The 27919-nt window shown below is 40.8% G+C and overlaps 1 protein-coding gene and 2 long non-coding RNA genes across 3 annotated transcripts; 2 read left to right on the top strand and 1 right to left on the bottom strand.

The window, feature by feature from the left end:
* On the bottom strand, window positions 1–27909 carry LOC135344975 (serine/threonine-protein kinase B-raf-like). Its single transcript, XM_064542287.1, has 22 exons — window positions 27719–27909; window positions 23006–23101; window positions 22229–22368; window positions 21779–21962; window positions 21105–21263; window positions 20860–20922; window positions 20568–20635; window positions 20241–20333; window positions 19809–19976; window positions 19232–19393; window positions 7537–7611; window positions 7176–7299; window positions 6801–6961; window positions 5837–6101; window positions 5579–5690; window positions 4949–5033; window positions 3654–3830; window positions 2646–2692; window positions 2242–2363; window positions 1480–1611; window positions 1093–1227; window positions 1–485 (listed from the first exon to the last, which is right to left on the bottom strand). The coding sequence occupies exons 1-22, from the start codon at window positions 27758–27760 to the stop codon at window positions 294–296; spliced, it is 2802 nt and encodes a 933-aa protein (XP_064398357.1). The 5' UTR covers window positions 27761–27909; the 3' UTR covers window positions 1–293.
* LOC135344977 (uncharacterized) lies at window positions 13171–14200 on the top strand. Its single transcript, XR_010397602.1, has 2 exons — window positions 13171–13456; window positions 13634–14200. It is a non-coding gene; the product is annotated as an uncharacterized LOC135344977 (long non-coding RNA).
* Window positions 14268–19151, top strand: LOC135344978 (uncharacterized). Its single transcript, XR_010397603.1, has 2 exons — window positions 14268–17601; window positions 18639–19151. It is a non-coding gene; the product is annotated as an uncharacterized LOC135344978 (long non-coding RNA).
* Window positions 27910–27919: the final 10 nt, after the last annotated feature.

Below are 27919 nucleotides of genomic sequence, written 5' to 3' on the forward strand. Positions count from 1 at the left end.
TTGTTGACAATAATAATTATTCATAACAGTCGCTATTATAATTTATAATTCTGTACAATTGACAAAAATTAGCAGTCCTGATAAATAAACATCTCTCTCTGAATAAAAAAAAATTATATCTAGATGGACCACAGTGCGTATATAACACAGACAAGAAATAATTACACGTAAAGCACAAACCTATGACATCAATATTACAGAATGTACGCACACGTGTACGTATAATTCGATCGATTGGGTCTCTATAATTATAGATTGCTAAAAAAGCATATCCACTGTTCAATATATAGGCCCTATGTTTCCGAGTTGAAGTGATGAAGCAATTGACCAGCATCTGTTGTAGTTTGTACGGGGGGCGGTGTGTGTGGTGAGTTCAAATAGTTATCCTCGAGAGGGTTGTGGGTATAGTGCAAACTGTAGGGTTCCGAATTGCTTCGCTTGATTTTGGGCATGTTGTCGGCGAGATCCATTAGATCCACCATTATCTGTGGAGTGTGGGGGATGCATATAAGTATGTACATGATTATAATTATGCATGTACGTATGGTGGGTCATAAAAAAAAAAGTTCGGTATCATTATGTGGAGAGCACAAACTCTATAAACATTATTAGGTACACTGACTTGTACATCTTATTATAATTATATGTTACTATAGTGATAGAAAGTAGAAAAAGTGACACTCTGAAATTATTATAATTATGCACGTACGTATCTAGACACGTGTTTTTATAACTCGGCCCATGCAACACATAACTTGTATAAGCTAGCAATAATTTATAATGTATATACTGTACGTATAGCGGGAAATTTCACGTGGTGCAAAATTCGCATTTTTCGAGGGCAGAGCAGTTATCGTGTAAACTGGGAGAAACTCCCACGCACCGGTATTTTATACACATGCAAATCTTGTAGGTGGCTGTGGTTTTCCAGCATTGAAACACGAATTACAACGGCAAAATTTCTTCTGAGAGCTCTCGAGCCAAATAGCGAAAATTTCACCCTCGAAAATGCCTTGCTATGCTATACAGTAAGTCAATGGATATTACGTTCTTTAGGACCAGAAAACATATACACCAGAATGTATTGTGTACCTGTGGGAATAGCGGTCTTTCCTCTTTCTTAAACTGACAGCATTTTATCATCAGTTGTTTGAATGATTTCGGAGTGTCTTTTCTAGCATCGTTGGGTTCAGGTTTGACGAACCCACAGCCAACCATGAACAAAATCTGCAGTTGGTGAGTACATTATAATTGAGTGATTTCATACCATAAACAGCTCTCAAAAATCAAAAATCAAACTCTTTGCAGAGAGACAATCCAAACTATAGTAATGGCCGCTCAAAAGCTATAGCTAAAATGAAAACTTCAAAATGAAAGTCTATAATCTAGTTTATATCTTGGGACGCAAAAATTAACCGTAGCAGGGAAACAGAAAACAAGTATTATTGTTATTAAGCATGCACATGTCGCTAAATATACCTGGTCTCTGAGAGGCATGTGTGAGTAGGGGAGCAGCCCCGATATCAGCTCGTAGATGACAACTCCAAATGAGTACACGTCACAGTATGCACTGTACGGGTCAGGCTCCTGCATCCGAATCACCTCAGGGGCCTGCATGGGAAATGGAGTTACACGTTAAACATTAACTTAATATGCTGTGTTAGGATGCATGTGGAAAACAAACTTGGATACTATATTGTTTTCCCTCCAGACCCGTCACGTGGCCAAACATTTGCATGGTTTTTAATGCTATATAATTATAGGCAACCACTAATAATATGATGTAATCAATGAAAGTTAAAGCTATTATAAGCCCACTGCCATAATGTTCTAAACAATAGTGTAAACAGGATGACGTGTAATCAGCTAAAAAGTGGGTGGGGCTGGAAAGCAGGGAGAAAACCGTTTTTAAAGAGACCTCACTTGTATAGTAAGTACTATAATTACACCAACTTTTTGTGGACAGAAATTCTTGTCAGTGCTACGTACCATAATTATTGCAAGCAATTTTCAATGGCAAATATTTCACAGATTTTCAACAAGCCACAATAATTGCAAAAAATAGATGGTGATGTCATACAAGTATACAGGGCCCCTGCAAAATTATACGAAACTCACAAAAATACTCTATTTGTGAAAAGGAAAAGTATCTGTTCTATGGTATCAAGTACTAAACAGATGTACATTTCTATGAAAGTTATGCAAATCACCACTCCAATGCATGCACGTATAGTTACTCACCATCCAAAGAATGCTTCCAGTGGGCTGTCTCATTTTCTCCCCTCTATCGTTCCAATGGGTCTTCACAGTGGCCAGACCAAAGTCTCCGATCTTAACCGTGTAATCGTCGTGCAGGAAAATGTCTTAAGAGAATAGTTAAAGATTATCTGTACTATAATGACTAGTATAATTATTATGGGTATAAAACTGCTGATATTTTACTGTTTAGGCAGACAAACAGCGGCTGTTATAATTAAAAGGTGGCCTGCTAACACATGCTATGGGAGGTTTTTAGGGCTTTGTAATTCGATAGTATCACAGGGGTGACCCCAATAGACGGTTTCACTGTTCATAATTATAGTAAATGAACCGGTGAATACAAAGAGGCATAGTACGTACACGCACACACAGTTGTGAGGGGATACTGTTTGATTTGAGGTCTCTGTGGATGATCTTCTTAGCATGGAGGTAACTGCAAGTAAAGAGAAGTATAATTTACTTTTTGAACAATTCGAGTAATGGAGAAACTTAATTCATAGGAATTTGGGGGTAATAGAACAGAAAATACTTACACAAACAAAAAAATAATCGGCACCAGAGTGAAACTAGAGCACTAAAGTGCAAACCCTCGGCTGGTAACATGATTATAAAGAAACCAGAAGACTGATATAATGCAGTGCATATAGTGATGTTGTTATCATCATCATGCATGACTTGCACAGCAACTCAGGAGCAATAAAACTAAACCAGACTGGAGGCATGCTGAAACATTTGAGAACAGGTAGTAGTACTATAGATATATGCACTGTGGATTAGGATCACAGCAAAGAATCCTGGAGTCTCAGAGAAGTATGGCTCCAGGTCCTGCATGGATCCCAGTCAGCTAAAACAAGCTTTCTACTTTAGTGACCCTGTTCCATTGTTCCTGGTATATACAGCTTTCTACTTTAGTGACCCTGTTCCATTGTTTCTGGACCTGGTACAGGATCACTTCAGTTATAAGTAACGCATGTGCAAGTTCTGTTCAAGCTACATTTTGCTCGCTTTTATTAGACAACGAAGCTTTAACACCGAAAGCTGCCACTATTAGAAGTACTGACTTGTTGTGTGGAGGCTACCCATGCTGTAAACGCAGTGCTAGAGCATCCAGGTAAGCAGACCCAGTCACAAGCTTCTTAGCTTTTGCTCGTTTTTATTTGACAACGAAGGTTTAACATGAAATTCTGCCACTATTAAAATTAATAACTTGTTGTATGAAGGCTATCTATGCTGTAAACGCAGTGCTGTGGCATCCAGGTGAGTAGATTCACCTGTCACAAACAAACCAAACGACTACTATAACCCATGGCCGCCCACGCGCCTCGGGTTAATAATGCATTTATATATTATATTATTATTATATGCAAAACTATGCATATGATCCTCGCACTTACTCGACTCCCTGTGCTGTCTGTCGTGCAATGTCCACCAGCTGGTACATTTCAAACTTGGTCTCCGCAACGTGCAAATGTCTGTATAGTGTAGACCCATCACACCACTGTGTTACTATGGTGATCTCAGGCATTGACGTCCAACCCATGAACAAGAGCACATTGGCATGACGAGTTTTTCTGGTGTGTGTGTGTGTGTGTGAGGGAGGGGATGCCAAATAAACTCGAGTATTAATATATATACGTATACGTACGCTGGCAACACTGTCAGTTGTAAGCTAATGCATATTGACCTTTAGGATGTGAAAATACGTTGTACACATACATTTTGTACATTTACCGTTTCAAAGTGAAAGTAAACGATAATCAATCAGCAAACTCTACATAACCACAGATACCGAATCAAAACATAGCCATAAGTATAGAGACACAGATGAAGTATTCCATGAACACACACAAGTACGTACCGCGTCACGAGGCATAGGCAGTTTAGCATTAGGGTACACACACAAGTACATACCATGTCACGAGGCATACACTATAGGCAGTTTAGCATTAGGGTGCACACACCAGTACGTACCACGTCACGAGGCATACACTATAGGCAGTTTAGCATTAGGGTACACACACCAGTACGTACCACGTGACAAGGCATACACTATAGGCACAGTTTAGCATTAGGGTACACACACCAGTACGTACCACGTGACAAGGCATACACTATAGGCACAGTTTAGCATTAGGGTACACACACCAGTACGTACTGCGTCACGAGGCATACACTATAGGCAGTTTAGCATTAGGGTGCACACACCAGTACGTACCGCGTCACGAGGCATACACTATAGGCACAGTTTAGCATTAGGGTACACACACCAGTACGTACCGCGTCACGAGGCATACACTATAGGCAGTTTAGCATTAGGGTACACACACAAGTACGTACCGCGTCACGAGGCATACACTATAGGCAGTTTAGCATTAGGGTACACACACCAGTACGTACCGCGTCACGAGGCATACACTATAGGCAGTTTAGCATTAGGGTACACACACAAGTACGTATCACGTTACGAGGCATACACTTTAGGCAGTTTAGCATTAGGGTGCACACACAAGTACGTACCGCGTCACGAGGCATACACTATAGGCAGTTTAGCATTAGGGTACACACACAAGTACGTATCACGTTACGAGGCATACGCTTTAGGCAGTTTAGCATTAGGGTGCACACACAAGTACGTACCGCGTCACGAGGCATACACTATAGGCACAGTTTAGCATTAGGGTACACACACCTTAGCACTCCCACTTCGTTTTTGAACGCCTGCAACTGTTGCTCTGTGGGGTTAGTCACGTTGAGCTTCTTCACTGCCACATGACCTGGTTTGGAAGGGGGAGACTATTCATTCAGTACAATTATAGGAAACACTATTCGATGAGAAAGTAAATTATGAAATTGTTACCCACAAGGTAGGGATGGAAACAAGAAATCTGCTGACTACAATGTACACGTGCATGCATGACCATGTGTACACTGTACATAATGACACTGTGAAGAATCACGTGGTATAGCTGGCCTATTTTAAGCAGTCATGCCTCATTTTTGGGAAAAACGCTAGCTTAGGCCATACAAATTAACTTACACGTTACTTTTTTCTCGGGCCTTTCTCCTAAGCATTTTATGTGGGGATGCAGGTTTTTATATTAAAACAGTTAGTCCTATTGTCATGTACATAAAAGGTCAAAGGCCGTGTGATAGACCTCTTTTGAGCTACAAAATACACGTCTTTTTTACTGATCCAACTATAAGCAGATGTGAAGATTGAAATAGTTGCGATGAAATATATAATTACAGCAGTGTGTTACACTATATTCCGCCCCACAAGGTCTTCATTCACAGGCTGTATAATCTCAACTCCACTCACCATGCCATTTCCCCTTGTAGACAGTCCCAAAGGACCCTGAGCCGATCTTGTCTCCTATCTCTATTTCTTGGAAGGGGATCTCCCACACATCAGTACTGTCTCGATTGTTTTTCTGTATCATTTTGTTTGGGGAGGGGAAGGGGGCAGTGTTATTACAGGTTACCAGCTAGTGAAAGACGGGCAAACCTTCAGTATAAGCCCACTTAAACACCAGTTCAATCTTAACTAACAAAAGAAAAATCAGAATCGTTTGCTTACCTTTTTGGTTTTGTCCTCCATAGACACTCTGTTCCGTGATCTCCGTAATGGTAGCGTACTGCTATCGTAACTAGTGGCCCCATTGACCCGTCGTCCTCCCTTGTGTCTACCCGTGGTGGTGACGTCCATACTAGAGGCTGCGTATGGTTGAAGATGAGTCTTCAATAGACTCGGGCTACTGGCTACACCCGAGCTACTGGCTACACCAGGGCTCGAAATAACGTTGTCAGGGGTGATGGAGAGGCGGTCACCAGATGAACTGCGCCTGTGTGTGTGTGTGTGAGGGGGAGTGGTTATTTAACGTGTGTATTCTATGGGTCCAGGGCATGCAAGACTTGTACATTCTGTTTCAAAGGAAGCTGTGTGTGTATTCAACAAGCACAGAGGGTGGACTTGTACATGTACCGTAGTGCTAGAAATTTATGCGTAATACAAACTAATTGCTATTAATTTATGTGAGTGCATTTCATATTAATTTAACTGAGCCATTAAACGAACATCCAGACAACAGCCTTAGGCTATATGTATAACTAGAGCACTGAAGTGCTAAACTTTCAGTTTGAATAGCATGCATGCCTCAGTCACAATCAGAGGAATGTTGTAAAAGCATGCAGCAGTATGGCGATGAAATAAGTATGGTGCGGTAAAGCTACATAACATACTACTATAATAGCACGATGAACATTTTGGTTGTTTAATTGCTGCATGCAGAATCACAGGACTGTGGTGGAAGCCACTGGCCACTAAAAGAAAAGTGCTAAATATTGAGCCAGAATACACAAACTGACAAACAGACATACAAACAAAAACACTAACTAACGGACTACCCTAACAGCTTCCTATCATTGCTTCGGGTTAATTATTTCCCATTGCATGAGGGAAATCTGTTGGAATGTACAAACATGTAAAACATGGGTACTGCATGCATTGTGATCACCAACATTAATTAATTACACCTACGTACCTCTCTAGAGAGGAACGCTTTGCCTTGTCCAGGCACTTCTCAGCATTGCCAGATCCTTTCCTCTCTATCCTCTGATGGCGTCCCTCCACTGAGCTCCTTCTCTCAGCACGCTCATCAGTACAGCTCAGGGCTTTCAGGTGGTCCAGACTACCACTACTAGCCTGGGGGGTCGGGACATTAGGATAGAATAGCATCATTTAGTAAGATAATAAGCTGTACATCTTAATAACAATTAACTCGTACACATACGTAGCGACGGTTCCTAATTATAAGCAAAGGATTCATAAGAATGCTTCAGAAGCATGATACAAAATTATCACTCCACACAGTTTCTGCCTTAGCACAGTTACCCTCCCCCCCCACACACACACTCACCCCCCTCTTGTGTCGGCGTGGTCTCCCTCCCTCAACGGTGAGTACAGAGTTATGGTCGAGAGACGTGGAGGAAGTGGACGCATACTTGACCATACCACGAGAGCCCAAGGAATGAACACGATTACTGTAGGGTGCATGGGAGGAACGCATCATGAAAAGCAATCAGTCAAATTAAAAGTCAACTTATACGGGCACTTAAAAACAGACAGTAACTCTAAGCTTCAGTCAATCTTCAAAAATGGATATCCCATCAAATGCATACAACAAGTACACATACATGTAAAAGCCTATCACTACAGAAAGGGAAGTTAAGAAGAACGCCTTTTTGATGCTAAATTATGTGTACATTATTTACATATACCTGGTGTGTATGTGGTGGGTGTCTCCAGTACTCTCCACCGAGTATACTCCAGAGTCTGGACTCAACACCGACACTCTGTAAGGGACAAAATAATAATAATTAACAAACTGAGTACACAATTAACACAACAAGGTACGTAACTCCCTGTATGGAAGGAAACACAATAACACACTCTAGCTTTCAAACATACAGTAACAGTTGCTGAGTAGGTTAATGTACGCTCAAGCCATTTAGACAAAAGTTTATGAAAGATGAAGCAAATAGGTACACCTCTTGTAAACACCCTCTCAAACATATACATGTATATTGCTGAGTATAGAAATCTCACAGGTTATAATCCATCTAAGGTATAGTATGCATTACAGTGTTTCCCCCATGCAGTGTTAAGTTAAGGTGGCCGGACTAATTTCCCAGATCAACGAACCAAAAGAAATGACAACTGGTGGTCAAAATGGATTAAGAGTTGTCAACACAGCTATAAGGGCGTACACCAATTAATGTACATTATGAATAAACACCTGGTGGTAATTGAACCTAGATCTATGACTTGTACTTTCCCATAGACCAAAGCATACACAAGTGAAGCCTGAACCCAACTGCATGTCATTTGGTCAACTGTACTTAGATTGAAACATATACATGCAGCCAGAAGCCTGAAAAAGTCCATCAATCCCTTGTACACAAGTATAGTAATCAGAAGCCTACATCAATCTGGTCCAATTAATCTCCAACTGCATGTGATTTGGTCAACTGTACTTTAGACTGAAGCATATACATGCAGCCAGAAGCCTGAAAAAGCTGTCAATCCCCTACTGTAACAATAATTTGGTCAAATGTACTTTAGACTAAAGCATGCACAAAATAATACCGTATAGCGCGAAATTTTCGAGGGGCTTAATTTTCGCGGATTTCGTGGGTTGGAATTCTACACGAAAATTAAGTCCACGAAAAGTGTTCGTTAATAAGAATTACCTGCTATCATGCAAATATTTAAAGGCGTGGCTTCCGGTAAGCAGTCATTCCGCGAACATTGTGCAACGAAATGGCTTTTAGAGGCCAATCCACGAAATATAAGTGCCTCGAAAATTTCGCGCTATACGGTAATCAGAATCCTGAATCGATATATCTGGTCCCTGAGAAGGTCCGACACCACTTGACCTTTCTGCTAATAATAATGACCTTGTTAAAATTTCTAATTCCTTTTTACTACCCACACATCCTCCCAACGGCCATGGCAACACTCGAAGCAATACTACAGTGTGTAGATCTAGACTCTGCATGGAAACAACCGCAGCCTAGCCTATAGCTAGCTAACCTCTCGATCTTACAGCTAGCTCTGTCAGTTCCTGTTACTTTGGTCCTCACTAGTCAACAGTCAGAATATAGCATTAGAAACATACAGAGAAATAAACAGACAGGAAATAAACTCTGGTTTGGAAAGTACCAAGGAACAGAGACTCCGAGACTCTAAAGCTAGGATCGAGAGGCCAGGCTACTATGGTAGTCTCCAGAGTTTAGATCTATATAGTGTTGCCTCGAGTGTTGCCATGGCTGCGGATCTAGCAGAGTGTGGGTAGTAAAAGAAATGTCATAATTAGCAGAAAGGTCAAGTGGTGTCCGACCTCCTCTGATCAGATCCAATCTCCTAATGCATGTAATTTGGTCAACTGACTCTAATAGGGTCAAGCATATACACATGCACCATGCATACAGCCAGAAGAAAAGCAATCAATCTCTTATACAGTTAGTACTGTAACAGTAAGTTGTACTTTAGACCAAGGCATACACAGCCAGACTGCTGTTCCTTATTAAGGGGCAGAACCAGCTCGAAAAGTTTCCCCAAGAGAGTATGTTGCAACAAAGATATACGGCACTGAGTTATATAATTATAGCTGTCCTTAATTTGCAGGCTAATAATTATGGCGACTGTAGAATAGTGATGGGGATATATTTACTGCTGTACATAAGGTATCCATGAGCATAATTTCTTTGAATCGCCCTCTATAGTAAGTCGTCAGGGGTCGAATACTGGTCAAAAAGACTATCTGGAAGCTACGCAGTCAACAAACAAAATAAATCTTTATATAGTGTTTTCCAGCTGACCTTAGCACCTCTTCATTGGATTACAAGACATGCAAACTCTGAGCTTTCATTGTTTCATCTGTAATCATTGGAAGTTACAAATATTGTTGTGACGAGAAACCCAAAATTTAAATTATTCACGAGCAATTACTACACTGCGACCTTAATACCCTCCCATATATGGCAACGTGCGCATGGCAGAGGAAAGGTATAAAAGAGGAGTAACAGTTAACCGTATGGCACATTAGAATCTTTCTTTCAGTGACGAATGATGATGAAGAATCTTGTCCTTTTCTTGGTCTCACTGATGCTTGTGAGTGCTCAGTCAGTGCCAACAGAAATTGATGAATCAAAAGGTAAATCTTAGAGTGTATGGTATGCCGTGAGAGTTTCCATTGTACATTAATATGTTTTCTTGGAGTGCAGATGAAGTTATCAGTTTGGCGAAAGACGAAGTTTGGATCAAGATTTCCGCCTTCAAGCCAATTTTGACCCAACCGGAGATAGTACAAGAGTGCCTAAGCCACTTCTACCTAATGGCATTCACAAGTGATGTCCTAAACGGAGGAGCAGATGATACACATGCAATCGAGATAACAGCCAAAGGAAACACTCGCAGACAAATCTTAACGAACCTCCCAGGAGATGACTACCTTTCAAACAAGGGAGATCTATGGACATACCCAATGAGCAGTTTCAATTTCCCAGATCAATGCATCAAGAAGAATGACATTACCAACATTGCAATCGTCCAAAACAATAATGATGGGTGGCACATCAGCTCTGTTACAAGTTTCTTCACGGACATTACAGGCAAGAGGGAAATAGGATCGATTGATATCGCTGCAAACCGTTGGATCGATGGAGATTCATCTCAAGATCGCATGAGATTTGATCTGACTCTCGTCAACTGAAAAGTGACCACACTGAACAATAACATTTAGTTAATTTATATACTAGCATGTGGAGTGTAGAGTTAGCCATGTAGTATGTAGTAGATCAAGTTAGCCCGGGCATAGCTTTTGATTTACGAACTAGCCAATTACATACATGCAGTGCCTTCAGCCTAGAGAGTAATTTTTTTTCTCACGCAAATTGATGATATTTCAACTTACTTTGCATGCATAAGCCCAGCCAGTAGTGTCAAACACTAGCTAAGCGCTACTTTCCCTATCTACTGTGTGTGGAGCGGCCATCTTTGAGTGACGTTTCACTGACGTCTGAGAAATGGCTTTGTCAACGTTGCGGAACGTTGCGGTAGGTACTGGTTTTTGTAAGGAAATTCATAGATTACAAGCCTGTATATAACGTCATTCTATCGCGGTTTCTTTGACGTCACAGATCTAGACTAAATATCTCAGAATATAAAAAGTTTTAATGAAGTTGCTGCTACCAGAAGAGACAATTCAACATTCTTTATGTTAGATCTTAGCCGACAAATTTACTTTACTTGATTTCCATCGCTAAGCGAAAGGGCACTCAAAAAACTCGACATTTGGGTAGTAATCAGTGTGTATACTTATGTAAGCTAAACGAAATCTTGCATATGTTAGATAAACTATTCAGAAATGTTGTGCCAGAGTTCCAGACCTCAGCCGACGACGATTGGTCTTTTCCAGATTGTCCACTATAGAAATATTTTGGCGTCAATCAAAACAAATCAGTGAAGGTGCATGCACTGAAAGCAACATGCATTATAAGACATCAGGTGTGAGAGTGAACTTCCATAATCTACATGGTGTTAATCAGTGGATTGCTACAACGTATGAGCAATTGCAAGATCAAGATGCTTGCCATTAACCTTGCCAGTGCTTGTTATGAGTGCTATTAATCCCATATTGCACGAGTAGCCATAATATTGATTGTTGGATGCAGTTTTAAGGACATTTTTAGCTGCAGTTTCAGTAAAAAAATTAGCCGCGGCCGTTATTCGAACGTGCGGTCGTCGTCGTCAAGGCAATAATTGCAGTGAATAATACGATTATAGTTATAATTATAGTCACACCTCAGTAAATAACAATACAACAGCTATATATTGTGCACATTTACTGCACGAAAGGTGTGGTTCTGAAAGGGAGGGTGGGAGGCTCGAAAGTTGAGCAGTCAGTTAGAGCAGTCAGTCAGAGCTGTACTTTGCACGTGTAACAGAATAGGTCACACATGCGCGATATATGGGGCCATGCCCGTGCGCCTCTATAACCGAGGTAAGGCCGCAGTTAAGATGCTTCCTCATTAACTATACATTAAACTGCAAGAGTAAGTGTGTCATATCCGAAGCGTGGATATTATTACATTTTGGCAGTATACCGGGTCTAAGCTGGAGTCACGTGCCCTTCGTACCCTGTCGGGCTAGAGATCGGGGGTCATGAGACTGTGGTTAGGTTTTGGGGGAGTGCTGAGAGAGGGGCCCCCGTGGTCAAGAGTGAGATAATGCATAAACTAGAGGCGAGTGCATTATGTGATGCCTTTCATGCAGTAATTGACGTAACAACAACTACACGTATTAAGCAGTGTACACACAAGCCTTGTCAAAAAGAAGGAAATGCAATTTTGGGTGGGAACAACTGTGAGGATGATAATGACATGTTGTTGCCTTTTGACCTCTGAGATCAAAGGAATAGCTGTGCCAATATATAGCATATTGTAGGGCCAATAATTATATGTACTGGGTCAAAGTCATTGAATAGGGAGAGGGATTGGAAACGGAAGTTACCTCGAATTATATCCGCGTTACGCCGGGGTTTAATCGAGGCTGCATGTGTATCTAACGTTGGTAAAATCTAGTACCTTGACTTGTCTGCTAGATTATACTACATTTGTACTAAAACTTGCACTTCCAACTGACACTTGAGACCAAATAGGACACAGTACACCGATGAGTTGCACAGTCTTAGCTATATTAGAAGCATTCTAGGTACATAAAGATCTCATAGCGTGACAATTAAAGAACGTTTTGTACCTCTAGCTCTCTTCACAAAAGGCAAAAATGTATTTTTTCTTTTCTAACTGGTGCTCACCATTAGGGGGCATGAGAATGACGTTTTAGGGGGGCTCTGAATATCTTGTAGTGATCATAATTCATGAAACATTGTTTCCTGCGTGTTGAGCAACCGTAACACGGATTGACATCAAAGGCTCTCTGGTGCCATGCTGCAAATTCAATGTAAAATGTCACGTGACGCTACTTCCGTTTCCAATCCCTCTTCCTATTCAATCTATGGTCAAAGTGACCTTTTTGAGACCAGAGCCCACCCAATACTTCAAATCATTGCTTTTATAAGTGATACATGACTGAGACATTTACGGTTCCTGTGGTAAATTTTTACTAGACATGCAGCTTATGCATGGTTTCGATGCACTTACTATATATAATATTGTAAATCCAGCCACCAAAAACAGAACAAATTATACCTTCACATCTATGCAGCAAGTGGTTTCTAACTGGTTTCTATAATTATGCAGAAAATGGTTTTCAAGGCTAGTTACAGTTTATTGGCCCTTGTATAGTAGATAATGATCTTTAGGCCTTTAACCACAATCTACTACCAGGCCAATAAACAGCTTGTGGCACTCATAGTCATGTAATAACTATTACCTAATGAAATTGTATTTAAGGCATACTGTATTATCAGATAAGACAGCAGAAGAAAACCCAACAGCAAAAAAGCGCCTCAAAATCTTCATAAAATGAGCATGATTACAATCATCATTTTGTGCTCACTGCTGGGAGTTCACTCCCTACCAACAGATACAGCTAGTGATGATCATGCTGCTACGGACACTCTTAAAGAGAGCGACGCACATCTGGTTAAACGAAATGCTCCAACCTGCCCAAACAGTGAGTAGCCAAATTGCTGTGTGTGTGTTGGTATAGGAGAGATCCACGTAGAGAGAACAAGACTTCGTATAATTATAACTGCAAACTATAAGGAGAGGTTTCTATAAGCAAACACAGCAGACATTCATATTGCAGCTGCACGATTGTAACTATAGTATATGATTCATTTCTATGCAGACTGTTCCCTGAAGAGCTTTGAGCTTTTTGTTGCAACAAGCTATCAACCGGGTGCACAATCAGGCAATCAACATGAATTTTGGATACGTGCAGAGGGCAAAAACCACTACTATGTACTGCCAGTTCCACCTGGACAAGGGGGGCACATCACATGGGAGTTGGAAATATCAGATTTCAGACCAGAGGTCAGTGAATGCCTTAAAGAAGAGGACATAGAAGAAATGTTCTTCAAAGAGCGCGGAAATGATGGTTGGATAATTCAGGTAGTCACGATTCACTACGTCTACTGGTGTGACAAGAAGACCATCGGTCCTGACTTCCATCATTTTAATCGAATTGTGGACGGCGATGGCTCTCCAAGTAACGTTATACTGGAACTAATTCCATAGCTTCATACTCTCATAACTTCAGCTGCCGTTGAATGTTACGGTGTTATTACGCATGCAATTAGTTGTATGTAAGAGCTATATGTATAGTATATGAGACTGAGCATTGTACATGAAATATACATTTCCTGCTTTTGAAACACTATATCAACAAAAATTAATGGTCAATTTATGTGACAAATCTAAGTCCTCTATTCTGCTGAATGCAAATAATTATGCGAAGTAGACCATTATTATAACCAGTTCATATTACAATTCGCGTGCAATAGCAGGATGCAAAAACTTGCAAGAAATCAAGGCAAGCAGAACTTTATCAACTGGTGGTCACAATAGTTGTCAACACAGCTAAGAGGAAGTACACCAAATCTACAATAACATGTGAATAAGCACCAGGTGGTACTTGAACCTATGTACTTTCCCACAGCCACCAGTTGTTATAAGTAAACAATCAGCTTGTATTGTACGACTAGAAAAACATTTGCAATGTGAAAAATTGCTAGGATTGGCCAGGGGAATCATCAGAAAGCATGAAAACAAGAAATCAGATGAGAGCATAACTCCAATCCGTTACTGTGTTCTGCATCACAATGTTTAATCTCGAGATGTACGTTTGGCCGAACGAGCATCGAGGCATAAAAGTAGTGTGGAAATCGATGTAGAGCTCACAATTAAAACTGAAAATCGACGAAAGAAGAAGATTAGCATACGTATACAAGGTCACTTTTCCTTTACCTCGTGAAAACTGTATCAGAATTAAGGACATCTGCAAAATCACAGCTGTACACCCGTCTGGATCTGATACGACTTCATATGGACATTTGGAACAGGGGGAGGGTCCATATTGACTAATTACTACCTACTAGAAAGTGAGAGTTGACCGGGAAATTTGTGTAATTAATTGGTGATAACTTTGTTTAAAGGTATGCATGTTCATTGCATAATTGAGGCATAATTATCATTGTACGCACATTTACACCCTACCAAAAGATACAGCTAGTGATGGAGAAGGTGCTCACTTTTGGAGGCCACCATTGTCTAACGGCTTGCAGTCAGACCTTGAAACCAGAGCTGTACATAGTTTACTAGTTGTAGATTACGGTCATGCATTGTAGCGAGCCTTCTGTTGATAGAGAGAGAGAGTTCGAAGAATCGTGGCTATGTTCGAGCTAAATCTGTTCCAATAGTTAGTGTTTGGCCTTGTCACTCCGCCGAGGAAGCTTTTTGTTGGCCGTGAGTTCGGACTTGAATAGAGCCTTACCTAGTCTATACCTAGGTACTATCAGCTTAGTGCTCTGAGCCGCTGTCCTCGAGAACAAGCGTTCGAAAATAGAACATGTTTGATAATCAGTTGTTTACTCTAGCTAAGGCTGTGTAACTAAATAGTGTTCTGTGTCCCAAATGGCCTCAAGTATGAGATGATTGATGTTTAGCAGCAGAACTGCTCGTGGACTTCTTACAGACAGCAAAACAATTCTCATGAATTATTCATGTTTAGCCCTCGTGTTAAAAAGTAAGCCTCGATTAACACCGCGGAGATACACGGATGGTACTTCGAGGGTACTTCAGTTTCTCCTACTCTTATCTATGGTGTAGCTAGCCAGTTGTGGCCCAAGAGTGTCTGTGTCTTGTGTCTTGTTTGAGCTAGACAGTGTGCCCATGCGCATTAATTCACGTAAAACTTGGTAAAGGGTCACGAGTACAAAAAACGAATATCGTGCCAGTCCATGACAGACAGACAGACAGACAAAATCTCAATGTTGCACACTAGGTAAGGGGCTCGCTTCACTGCCCCAATAATTTCATAGCTTTTATACACTCAGAGCTCTAGCTACATTTAGATATAGCTGACTCCAATGAATGCATTCATCATAATTATGAATAAACACCTATATTACTTTCCCACAAGTATAATAATTATAAGCAAGTATATAACGGTAGGCAATCTGGATCATCAGAAATGCAACAAGCCTCGAGCATCAATCAAACAAACATTTGGCCCCGTAACCTGCCGAAATTTGGTCAATGTGTAATCTTGAGGCATTAACACGCAATACCTTAAAAGGAAACTTTTATGACATACATAGTTAACACCGGATGAAGAATCCTTATTAAAGCATCAAAATGGTCCAATCCCCTCCAGTAACGGTTAACTGTACTTTAGACCAAAGCACACACACGCAGCGCCAGAAGCCTGGCGCACCAATAAAAATGGTCCAATCCCTTCTCGTAATTTGATTAAATGTAGACTAGGTCATAGTATTAGCAGCCAGAAGCCTGAGGCATCAATTAAAATGGTCCAATCCCTTATTGTAATTTAGTTAGTGCTGCTGATCACATGATCTCCAGCAAATTAAAAGTAATCGGGTGACCATGTTTGAAGCATGTGAAATAATCCACATGCACACTTAAGTGTGACTTTTTTCATGAAAATGAAAAATAGATGGATTCAAATGTATAGCTGGGTACAAAACTGGTTCAACAGGTCAAGCTGTACAAATGGCAGGCTGTACATGCACAAGGCTAGAGATCACCTGACAGCACTAACCTTTAGAACACATTTAGCCAAAATCACGTGTTTTAATGCTGGTGCCCTCGAATGGACTCTCGGTTACGTAGTGCACTCGGCGCACCACGTTAACCTTGAGTCCATCCTCGGCACACATGCAGATTAAAACACTTAATCTTGGCTAGGTGTTTTCTACTTAAATGTACACTAGGCCATGGATAGCAATAGCAGCCAGAAGCCTGAGGCATCAATTATTATGGTCCCTCAAAAATGTACACTAGGCGCCATAGCAATAGCAGCCAGAAGCCTAAGGCATCAAGTATTATGGTCCCTCCCTTCTCGTATTTGGTTAAAAATGTACACTATAGGCGCCATAGCAATAGCAGCCAGAAATCTAAGGCATCAATTACAATGGCCCAATCTTTCTTGTTAAATGCACACTAAGCCATAACATTTGCAGCCAGAAGCCTGAGGTATGCATCAATGGTCCAATCCCCTCCAATAATGTATACAGAAACCTCAGGTATCAATCAAAATGGTTCTTTTCTCTAGCAATAATTATTATTTGTTCAACTGCATGGCTTATAATGTAGTCTAGGACAAGCCAGAAGCCTGAAGCATCAATCAATGGTCCAATCACTTGTTGTAATTCAGTAAACTCCACACATTCAGCCACCCACACACAGCAAACGTGTATATAAACAAAAAAACAAGCAATCTAAATCAACAAGTGCTAAAAAGCCTCAGCCCTACATGTACATCTGCATCAATCATCATAAAAAAAAAAAAACACTCTCAAGCAACTACAATTGCAGCATACGACATGAAGAGGCTTGGCTGTTTGCTACTGTTCTGCCTTGTACTTGGAGGCTACTCCCTCCAACCGAAAAAGGATGATCAATTTGAGATGAACGAGGAGGGTCCAGCTATCGTGAAAAGAGATGCAGCAGTAGACACCGTCACCATGGTCATGGAATGCAATAAAGTGACAGTTGACAATATCACAAGCATACAGTGCACAGAAGATAGTGGAACAACATTGGGGGCTGAGAATGATTTCTGCAATAACACCAATGGTACGTACATGTGAAAGTTGTAAACTATACAACGGTACGTAACTTGTCATTACTTGCACTCCAGAGTATACATGTACGTGTGTAATTTACCAGTAATGGTTATACTAGAGCACTAAAGTGCAAACCCTCGGCTGTTGACGTGATAATAAAGAAACCAGAAGAGTGATAATGCAGTGCATGTAGCATGTATGAATAGCAGAGCACAGCAACTCAAGAGCAATAAAACTAAACTAACAACGTACATGCATGAGACATGCACTATGGACTGGGATCACAGCAAAGAAGCCTAGAGTCTTCTAGACTAAGAGAAGTATGGCTCCTTCCAGGCTGGAGTACGTATAGGATCCAGAGTCAGTCAACAACCAGTCACAATTCTACTTCTTGACAATTGTTCCTGGTACGGGATCACTTCAGTTGAAAATACATAATCAAGCCTTGACTACGTATTTTCAGCTGAAGTGATCCCGTACCTTGACTCAAGGCCACGTGGCAAGTTTAAGCTTCTTAGCTTTTGCTCGCTTTTACTCGACAAAGAAGCTTTAACATCAAAATCTGCCACTATTTAAACCAAGATATTGTTGTGTGAAGACTACCTATGCTGCAAACGCAGTGCTATGGCATCCAGGTGAGTAGATATACTCGTTACAAACAAACAAACAAACAAACAGACAAACAGACAGACTACTATAACCCGTGGCCGCCCACGCGCCTCGGGTTAACAATGTCTTCTATTATACAGTCAAGCATAACTATACCACCCCTCAGAGTTTATCCTAAAAAGGAATAGGGGAAACATTTTTTACAGCTACTATAATATTCAACCAATATAAAAAGGAGATTTGGAAGCCAATTAAAAGAATTCTGTACAAAAACGTACAGCGCAGTATCTCTGGCGTTTTATTTGTAACAATTAAGCATACGAATTTGATTTTGATTTTTTAAGGGGTGTATAATTATAAACAATGTGAAGTGAATCCATTTATTTGTCAAGCTATACACAGCATTAATTTCCATACATTCCATTTTTATTCTTGCAGGAACCATAAAAGTTGTATGGAATTTGTAGTCTGCACTGAGATTTTAAGAGAGAAAGTGGTACCCATAGTTGCAGAAGTTAAAATCGAAATTGAGATTACTTTTCCGAGTGGAATAAAAATAAAAATAATTATTTGTTTCAAAGTCATACCAAAATGCTACACGAAAGTGAAATTTCGATTTCTCTCAGGTGTCTCAGATATCAAACCTGAATATATCGGCAATTCGGTCTTAAAACATGTTAGTGGGTCTGTTATAGTTGAGAGTGCCACGCTGAAAAGTTTCGCTTGCGTCAACAACATGTTAAAAATGTTTGAGCATGAAAAGGAACCAAGTTCGTTTAGGCTGACCCCAAACCAGAAAGAATACTGCTTTTGAGTAAAATCTACTACAGAACATATTGTAGCTATTGAATAGTTTAATAATGAACTCTACTATACATGTGTGTATTTGTACTGCTGAAATTTTCTAGAAACTATACTTGTACATGTATTGTAAAAACATTTTGAAAGCAATCGAGTAAAGGCAAATTGCACTCACAATAAATATCCATACACCCACATGCCTCCCACCTCACACACCCTCACACTCTCACCCGGTAGCATCTAGAAGGGCGGAGTTGGGTGTAACGGAGCCAGTGTTCCGCGAGTGGGGTGATTGACTGCGTGAGAATCGAGCATCCTCGCTCTGAGATCGTCCAACTGAGATAGGGTTTATGGCTGAGGGGGTGGAGGTCGAACGCTCTCTAGATACTCGCCTATGGGGAGGGGGGAGGGGGTCTTTTAACAATGTGCAAATCACTATACTCATCATTATAAGCAATAAATTATAGACACTCAATTAAGCATTTCAAGCCAAAATCAATGGTGTAGATGCTCACAAAACATTCTAGTAATAGAGTATGTATTCTGTCGCATGTGCGTGCATGCATGTACCACTGTAGCAAACAAATGAATTTATAAAGCAGGCTGTCCTTACCAGCAACACACTGGTGTAGCAAGGTGTCATATAGGGGGATATCTCCCCTCTGGCTCAAATTCCTCCTCCCAACATTTTCATTCAGGTACTAGTTGTATGACGGCTATGCAAAGATCCCCCTCTACTTTAAAATCCTAATGTAGAACACCCTGTGTAGTATTAACTACAATGACAGACTAGTACTGTACCCATACCTCAAAGGTCCCAGTGGTGCTGGTGTGAAAGTGGTGTCAGGGGGGCTATCGGATCGTAGTGGCTCCATTGTCCCAGATAACAGGGCAGAGTAGGGCGAGGCTAATAAAGGAGTGTGGGGAACGGACGAGGGGAGCACTGCTGCCGGGGGATTCTGACCAGATAGGATACTGGAGAGAGGGGGGGGGGAAGTTATGAATTCGAAACATGCAGTAAATATCTAAGCTACATGTACAATATCAATGTCAGATGCATGTATAGAAGGAGGATTCGAAATTGGTTTATACACTCCTTTACGTGCATGTACATACATGTAGATACCTCACGGATGAATTCATTCACACAATATTTCTAAACTACAAGTAATGCATTAGCTCTGAATGAATGAAGAGTAAAGACAAAAATTTCAATTTCATGCACCCATGTCGTCTCACCGTAGATAGAGTAGGTCATCGTCGACATAGGTACACCTGATGGGCACTTTGGGACTGCATCGCTGGTGGTAGCGAAACCCACACACATCACACCTGAGGGGGGGGGGTTAGACCGGCTTACTCAGTACTTGGAAATGAAATTTAATATTGCACCATTGAAAAGCATACACTAGGATACGTTGTGATGAGGTTGTGTTTTCATCAAAACTCGATTGTACAGTTGTGCCAGTTCGGAGGCCAGATTTACATGTAGCAGACAAGTTCTCATGGTGTGGGGCTTTAACCACGTATATATCTACACCTATACAGTGATGTATAGCAGCTTACTTGAACCCCTGGAAGAGGTGCTTCTTGCACACGTCACAGTACTGCCAGGCCAGGAATGTCCGTCTTACCTGAGGAAAAAGGAACAAAGATATTTGTAAAATGGGGGTTTAGTATAAGGTAACAGCATGTACAATGTACATGTACATTAGACTATGTTATGAAAGCAGTAAAAGTGTTGGTGCTGCAAGCTACTAAAGTAATACACAAGTGCATGCATAAATTCTGCAATGTTTTCAAACTAAAGATCTCGCTCATACATTGTATACAAATTGGGCATAGCTGCAGCACTCACAAATTTGTGATGGTTGGTAGCCATGGTGCTCTGTTTCAGGTTGTTCTTGTACGCAACCTGAATCTGGGAGTGGGTAAAGATCATTAGATGAAAAACCACAAAACATTTGTATTATATGTACATGTACCTCCCACCCACCTTTCCCTCTAACAACCCACACACCTTTCCCTCTAACAACCCACACCATCACACTCATTCACACCCACCTACCCACACACCACACACACATCCACCCCCGCACACACCTCTTGCCCTCCCAGTACAGTAGTAGGCGCTGCCCAATCAATGAGCAGCTTGCCGTCTTTTTGGAGAACATAGACCACACACTGAGCAGTGGAGAGGAATCGAGTTTTCATAGCTTTCATGAGAGCCTGTCGGATATTTTGGTCTGGCTTTACGTTCACCTAAAGTGGGTGGGGTAGGAGGACTGAAACACATGTGCACTGTAAAATGACAGACTAAGTGTACTATACAGTGTATGATGTGGGTTGAGACATGGCTGAAATTGATACATGTACCTTGGAACAGTGAGGTACTAAACATCAAGCTAAACAGCAGCTTCATTGTGATTATAGTGCACTGTGTAACTTACATGTATGTTGTTGCAAGGCTCAGATACATATACTATAGCTACCCTTTGAGTTAGGCTTTAAAAGTGTACATGCAGTGAAACCTGTCTGTTGGGCAAACCAACACAACTTATTGCATAACTTATAGCTAACATACATGCAGTACAAACTTACACACGCAGGCTACACATACACATAGGGCTCTTTAACCGAGCTGTATTGTGGAGGTTGACCTAAGTGACCACAGCAGACAATTTTCACTGTGTGTACATGCGATACCTCGACACTTTCATAGGTCAGACAATAATTATCACACTCAAGACGTGTGGAAGTGAATACACCACACTCACCATGGTTCTCTGTTTGTCAGGAAGGTTGACCTTTATCAAACTCTTAGATATGCCCTGAGAGTCTTCAATCGAGTGGGGGTCAAAGGTCGGGGGTGGGGCGTAAGATTGGGACGCTGTGAGGAGTCTGTGGTCAGGAGGTTGGTCTACAGGCAGGTGGAGAGAGTATCTGCTCCCAGGCGGACTCCTACATACATTTGTGTGTACATGAAACCTACTGTACAGGTACATTGTATACTGTATTACTAGCTAGTGAAAATCTTTACGAATAGCAGAAAATTGGTCACTTTGCGATCTAAGTTTTTTCGTTCTGCACCGATGTAGGCTCTTGCGATTATGTTTTTGTGAAGCAAACAACACTCATAAAATTAATGATGTTCGATGCTCGCAAAACATTCTAGTAATACGGTACGTACGATTCTCTTAGGGCAATAGACAACAAGATACGCTTACTTGACAGTTGGAGATGGTGTGAGAAGCTCTGGAGAGTGGTCTAGCCCCTCCCCATTGTTGACACGCCCCTCGTTGACGGCTAGCAGGTATTTCTCCTTCAGATGATACTCTTCTAACTGTGCGTACAGCTCATTCTCCTCCTGGACGGAAAGATGTGGTGCAGTCAAACTCCATTATATATGCTTACACGTAATTATTAGCATGCATGCATACAGCTTCACTAGACATCCTTACACTAGTTATTGGCGTTAATTTATTTCATTACTAGCACTAGGTCATTCGGTTTATACGTTCAGGGACAACGCACCTATCACAAGTATGCCCAGAGAAAAGTTCTAGTACAAAGTTAGACAGGTGTCTTGAGAAATGAGCATTAATTAACCAGCTAATTAGTATCAATTAATGCAAACATATCATTTCCAGCTATATCAAAACATTCAGCCAGACAATAACAAAGACCACCATTCCTTGAATACTCAAATACCACACATAACCACGAGCCACACTACAGGCAATAACGACTACTAACGATGGAGTACAATTATAAAAGGGCACTAAAGTGAAATCTATTTACACCTTGGTCAGAGCAACAGTGGTACTAAAGAGGTGGCCTGCTAACACATGCACAGGTTAAACACATGCTCTGTGGACTCGACTGCATTATAGAGGTCGGCCAGGTAGTGAGGTGACCACAATAGACAGGTTCAACTTGGTTACTATTATCATAAATTAATATACACCCACCATTCATGCTAGCGATTTCTCTTATACACTTACCTCGACAACTATTGATGGTCTATTCTCGGGGAACATGGTTCCTATCTCATCCAGCTGTGTCTGAGTGCTGCGAATCATCTCACGGATATCCAGAATCTGCACGAACAAAGGCTATGTAAGCAACGTATACCGTATACCGTATAGCTGGTAATTTTCGTGGGACAAAATATTCGTGGTTTTCGTGGTTGGAGGTCTGACCACGAATATTTTACCCACGAATGAAGCGACCTTGCAATTGCCTACCTTTACCTACAATTCAAGCAGCAACCACGAAAATATTATCCACGAAATGTCTCAATATTGCTGAACCACGAATATTTTGTCCCCCGAAAATTACCCGCTATACGGTAGTACGTACAGTGTCAATTTTGGGGCCGTTTAGATAAAAATCGAAGAGAGTTAAAAGTTGGCACAGTGAGTTCAACACATCACCTGAAGAGCTCACTTCAAGCTTGCAGAAAATAATAAACCACTGCATGAACATGGACGTGAGGTATGGCCGATAAAAACATTAAAAACTTACATCACGATGATGACAAACGAATTGTACAGTCATGAGCACATGCTAGGACAGCATCAACACACAGCACAGCTAGTAGGTGATGACTAATGCATGCACTTGTGGAGTCCCCCACACACCACAATAAAGGCACAGGAAGGCAGTGAAGCGAGCTTTTAAAAGTAGTGACTATACTGACTAATGGACTAATGGGCATCCACTGAATAAGGTTGCTAATGACATCGACACTTTCACTATATACAGACACATCGTCACATCACGTAAACAGTTGCCTACAGCTAAACTTGTTTACCCCTTACAACACAAACAGTTACATGTAAGCAACTATAGGGTATGCTGGGTTCCATTAACTAGAGTAAATGTCACACGCCATATTACATAGATGGGTAGAGAGTGAGAGAGACTTAGAGGTTGGGAACAAAACTACTCGACACTAAAAGCATATTCGAACTCTCGTGCATACCGGAAGATGCCAAAGTTTTAAGTGTTTTGACTAAATTTGTTTCCTTTGATAACACTTTCTCGTGGTGTGAAAACTGCTCCTTTCTATTTAGAAAATGTTGTTTGTTTGTATTTCTCTATCTAAACAAATTGCCCACCAACACAAATATTTAAGAATATGTCACAGAAATACTACTATAGTGAAACCTGTCTATTGTGGTCACCCTGAAGTCTCTCTCTCAGGTTAATGGGTCCCAAAGTCTCCGTTTAACATGTGTTTCAACCTGCCTTAGTAGACTATCTCTTTATTACTACCCAAGTATGCATGAGCACTATAGACAATCGACTAAAAACAATGTGAAACGTTGCTAGGACAATAGCACTGCCAATCCTATGTACAACCAGTATCACAGTTCACAATATCACGCGTGTAGTTACAATACAAGGCTTACAATTACAAACGCGATGTTTACAGTCGATCGTACAGTTCCCAGTAAATTGTCAGACAGGATTGATTTCATGTACACGCACTTATTGGAGTGTTGGTGACAGATTAAATTAAGAGTGACTACATTCTAAACTCCTGTGAATCATGGGGAGGGATCACATGACAGGGGGTAATACCCCCCACAAAGAATGAACGCATATGCATAAAAAACAAGCCCAAAATACAAAAATGCTTTGACGATACTAAATCCTACACTGACAAGTACTATTTATAGCAACCATGCACGATCTAAATGGAACGTATTTACTCATTGTGTGGGAGGGGAGTTTCCCAATTCATAGCCAACAGGTCTCAATTAATTAGCTATCTAACAATGCACGGCAATAACTAATTACATTACCACAACATCAGAAGCAGTGTGAAGCTTTTAACAGGAACTATTAGCGGTGCCTTTGTATGTAGTTCACAGGCTAGCAATCTCACACAGCTAGTAGCAGACTTGTAATCTAATTAAACAACACATCTTATAATTATCGACAATAGCCTCAAAGGGTTGGTTACCCATGGCAACGCCCACAGAGGCTGGCAATCAGCTGTGAATTACAAGCACCCACCACCTAAAATGCACCAGGGAACGTTGTACATGTCAAACTCAATATAATTAATGGTCAACAATGTTTAGGAGGTGCCTCGTATAGCAGATAATTTCGGGGGGGGGGGGGCAAATATTTGTGGTTGAACAATATTTAGTCTGTTCGTGTATCTTACTTTCGTGGCTGCTGCTTGCACCGCAGGTGAAGGTTGTCAAGGTCGCTTCATTCGTGGGTAAAGTATTTGTGCTGGGATTCAACCACGAAAACCACGAATTGTTTACCCCCAAATATTAACTGCTATACGGTACATAATGCAATTGATAATTATGAGTGACTCACTATACATAATATGCGGCTGTGTTTGTACAATCATGTCACCAGTAGCAGTACACATAAACCAATGAGGTAGTAGCTATTTTTAGAAGAAGATGTGAACATGCACACACCTACGTGACCATGACACGTTGTTTGTGCTCTCAATAGCTGTTATTGCAAACACAAACACCATATTCCACAGCAGCACTGAATGCATACCACACTACAACAATACATTGGCCACTTCCAATCATAGCAACAGCTACAAGCGTAGCTAGCGTGCGTGCCCTCAATTACCATAGCTACACTTACAACCACCTGACACTCGATCACATATATACACTGTGTACACATAATACATACCACTCCAGTCCTAATGCACATTCCAAGTTGCATTTTTTCCATTCCAATAATCACTAATGACTTGTTTGCACAGGATGACATGACCCACACACTAAACCTGAGATACCGTTAGTGATCTAATCAGACATTCAGGCTTCATAACATTTTCTTTATAACATTATTTTGCATAGAGTTTATAATAACAAAAGTTTACTAGCTGGCACTGGAATAAACGCATGTGACGTATGCGCTGTAGCTACAAAGTGCACCACCCCCTCAAAAAATCACCGTCATGCAATGACATCACATCTGTTATTTGTTCAACACTTGCTTGAAATACACTCACTACAGCAAAAGATACGTAACTAATAATTAGTAGATATAAACACAAGATGTCAACAGTATCCACCTATTGCGTCATTTGGGAACTAACTAAGACACCCCCAAACTCTTAAAAACATTACACTGACTCTGGATAACCCCTTACCATTGCAAAGGTATAACAATATTAACATCCTGTTTACAGCATCTTATTATAGGTTGCAATTGCATAACAACATCCTGAGGCATAAGGCAATGAGATGTCAGGTAGATGATGTTGCAGCTGAAGTGGAATGTTCAAATATGGCTAAGTTTTGGCTGAGGTTGACACAATGTGTGTACATGCATTTTTCTACATTGAGTCTCTGCTCACTAAGCAACCATTTGCACAGCTGGAAGAAAGTTTTAAATCACACTTAAAGAGCAGAAAGAAATGAGGGAGAAATAATTTCCCCTACTATAATCATTTCCGTAACATATGCAGAAAGATTATCAGTTAGTCAAAAAGGGGTGTATTAAACATAATATCCTTTGATGTGGTGGAGCTTATACAGATTCAACCAGTGACAAGAAGTTATAGGGAAGCTTTGATAGTCTCAGCTATACAAGCATTATAAATCAGTTTCTTTCACAGTGAAAAAACACAGCTCATACACAGCTCATAAACGCCCAGTTTTTAAAGCTTTGATGAAAGGGTCGATCAATGTCTTCATGAGAGCATACATGTAGGAAGTTGGTCAATGATCTGGCAACCAATCTGATGGAACAAAGAGCCACCAAGCGAAATCATGCACCACCATTAGCCACCCCTATAAGAAGTCTCCACAACAAGGCAGTTAGGGTGTATAACTATAGTACACAGCTAGTACATCGCTTTGTATGCGGCACAACTTCATTTATGCTAGCACACAGTGAGTGAGTGACACTACAATACATAGTTCAATACTCAACTGCAACTGTCAGTGATCATATATCATTTGGAACAACTTTTAACTTTTAACTGCACGTGGGGACAACTGTCGTTAGTAACATTATCAAGAGAGGGAGGATCAAGTTACTGACAATAGATGGAGAGCAATTAGTGACAAAGCTGTAAAACAGAAATGGACACCAAATTCAGGCGATAACATCCTAACAACAATGGACACAGAGAAATGCTCTCCTAGCTTAATTACACACAGTCTGTCACTGGTTTAGTGGTTGATTAATTAATCGATGCTCAAAAAGGACATCACCTATAGCTATAAAAGCATCATTAATTTATTTGAGAAGCATGACATGATTTATTACGTGTGCTGCACTGCTGGTTTGCTTTGTAATTCATTAAAACTCCCAACACCTGGGAGAATAACTATTGTAGGCTTGTTAGCCAGAGGGTCGTTAATTTGATGGGCTATATTTAGAGCAATGTTTATCAGCGTCTGAAAAACAACAGTCCAACAGTTCCAAGGCCAGACAATGAAAGGTATAGCTTGGTGCTGTATGTGGCAACATGAATCTACATGTTTTATACAAGCTAATGTATGCATTTACTACAAAAACTACACAAAAACAACAAGAAATTTACAAGATCTTGTAGTTAAAATAACAACAACAAAAAGCCACAAATTGGCTTTAGGTTAAGGTTGTAGACTGTTTAGTAGTTCACAATATGTCCTATAGAGCTAAGGGCAACAGTTATTAAAGCTAGCTGCAAAGCTGTATTAAAATCATATTTCTGTGGTTGCACTTACCTCCTGCGTTGGAGAGCATGGAGGGCCAGGACTGTCAGCCATTTTACGATGCTGTTTAATAGGGTGCTTTCATCGAATAGCAAAGCAGCAGACTGGCGATAAATCTAGCTTGACCTCTATGCTTTGGCTGTCTTGTTGTCTGACATGACACTCAGTTGTACATAGTGTGGGTGGGTCTTCACAAAAATAGTGCTACTGCAA

Source organism: Halichondria panicea, chromosome 12 (genome assembly GCF_963675165.1).
Source record: "Halichondria panicea chromosome 12, odHalPani1.1, whole genome shotgun sequence".
NCBI classification, from domain to species: Eukaryota; Metazoa; Porifera; class Demospongiae; order Suberitida; family Halichondriidae; genus Halichondria; species Halichondria panicea.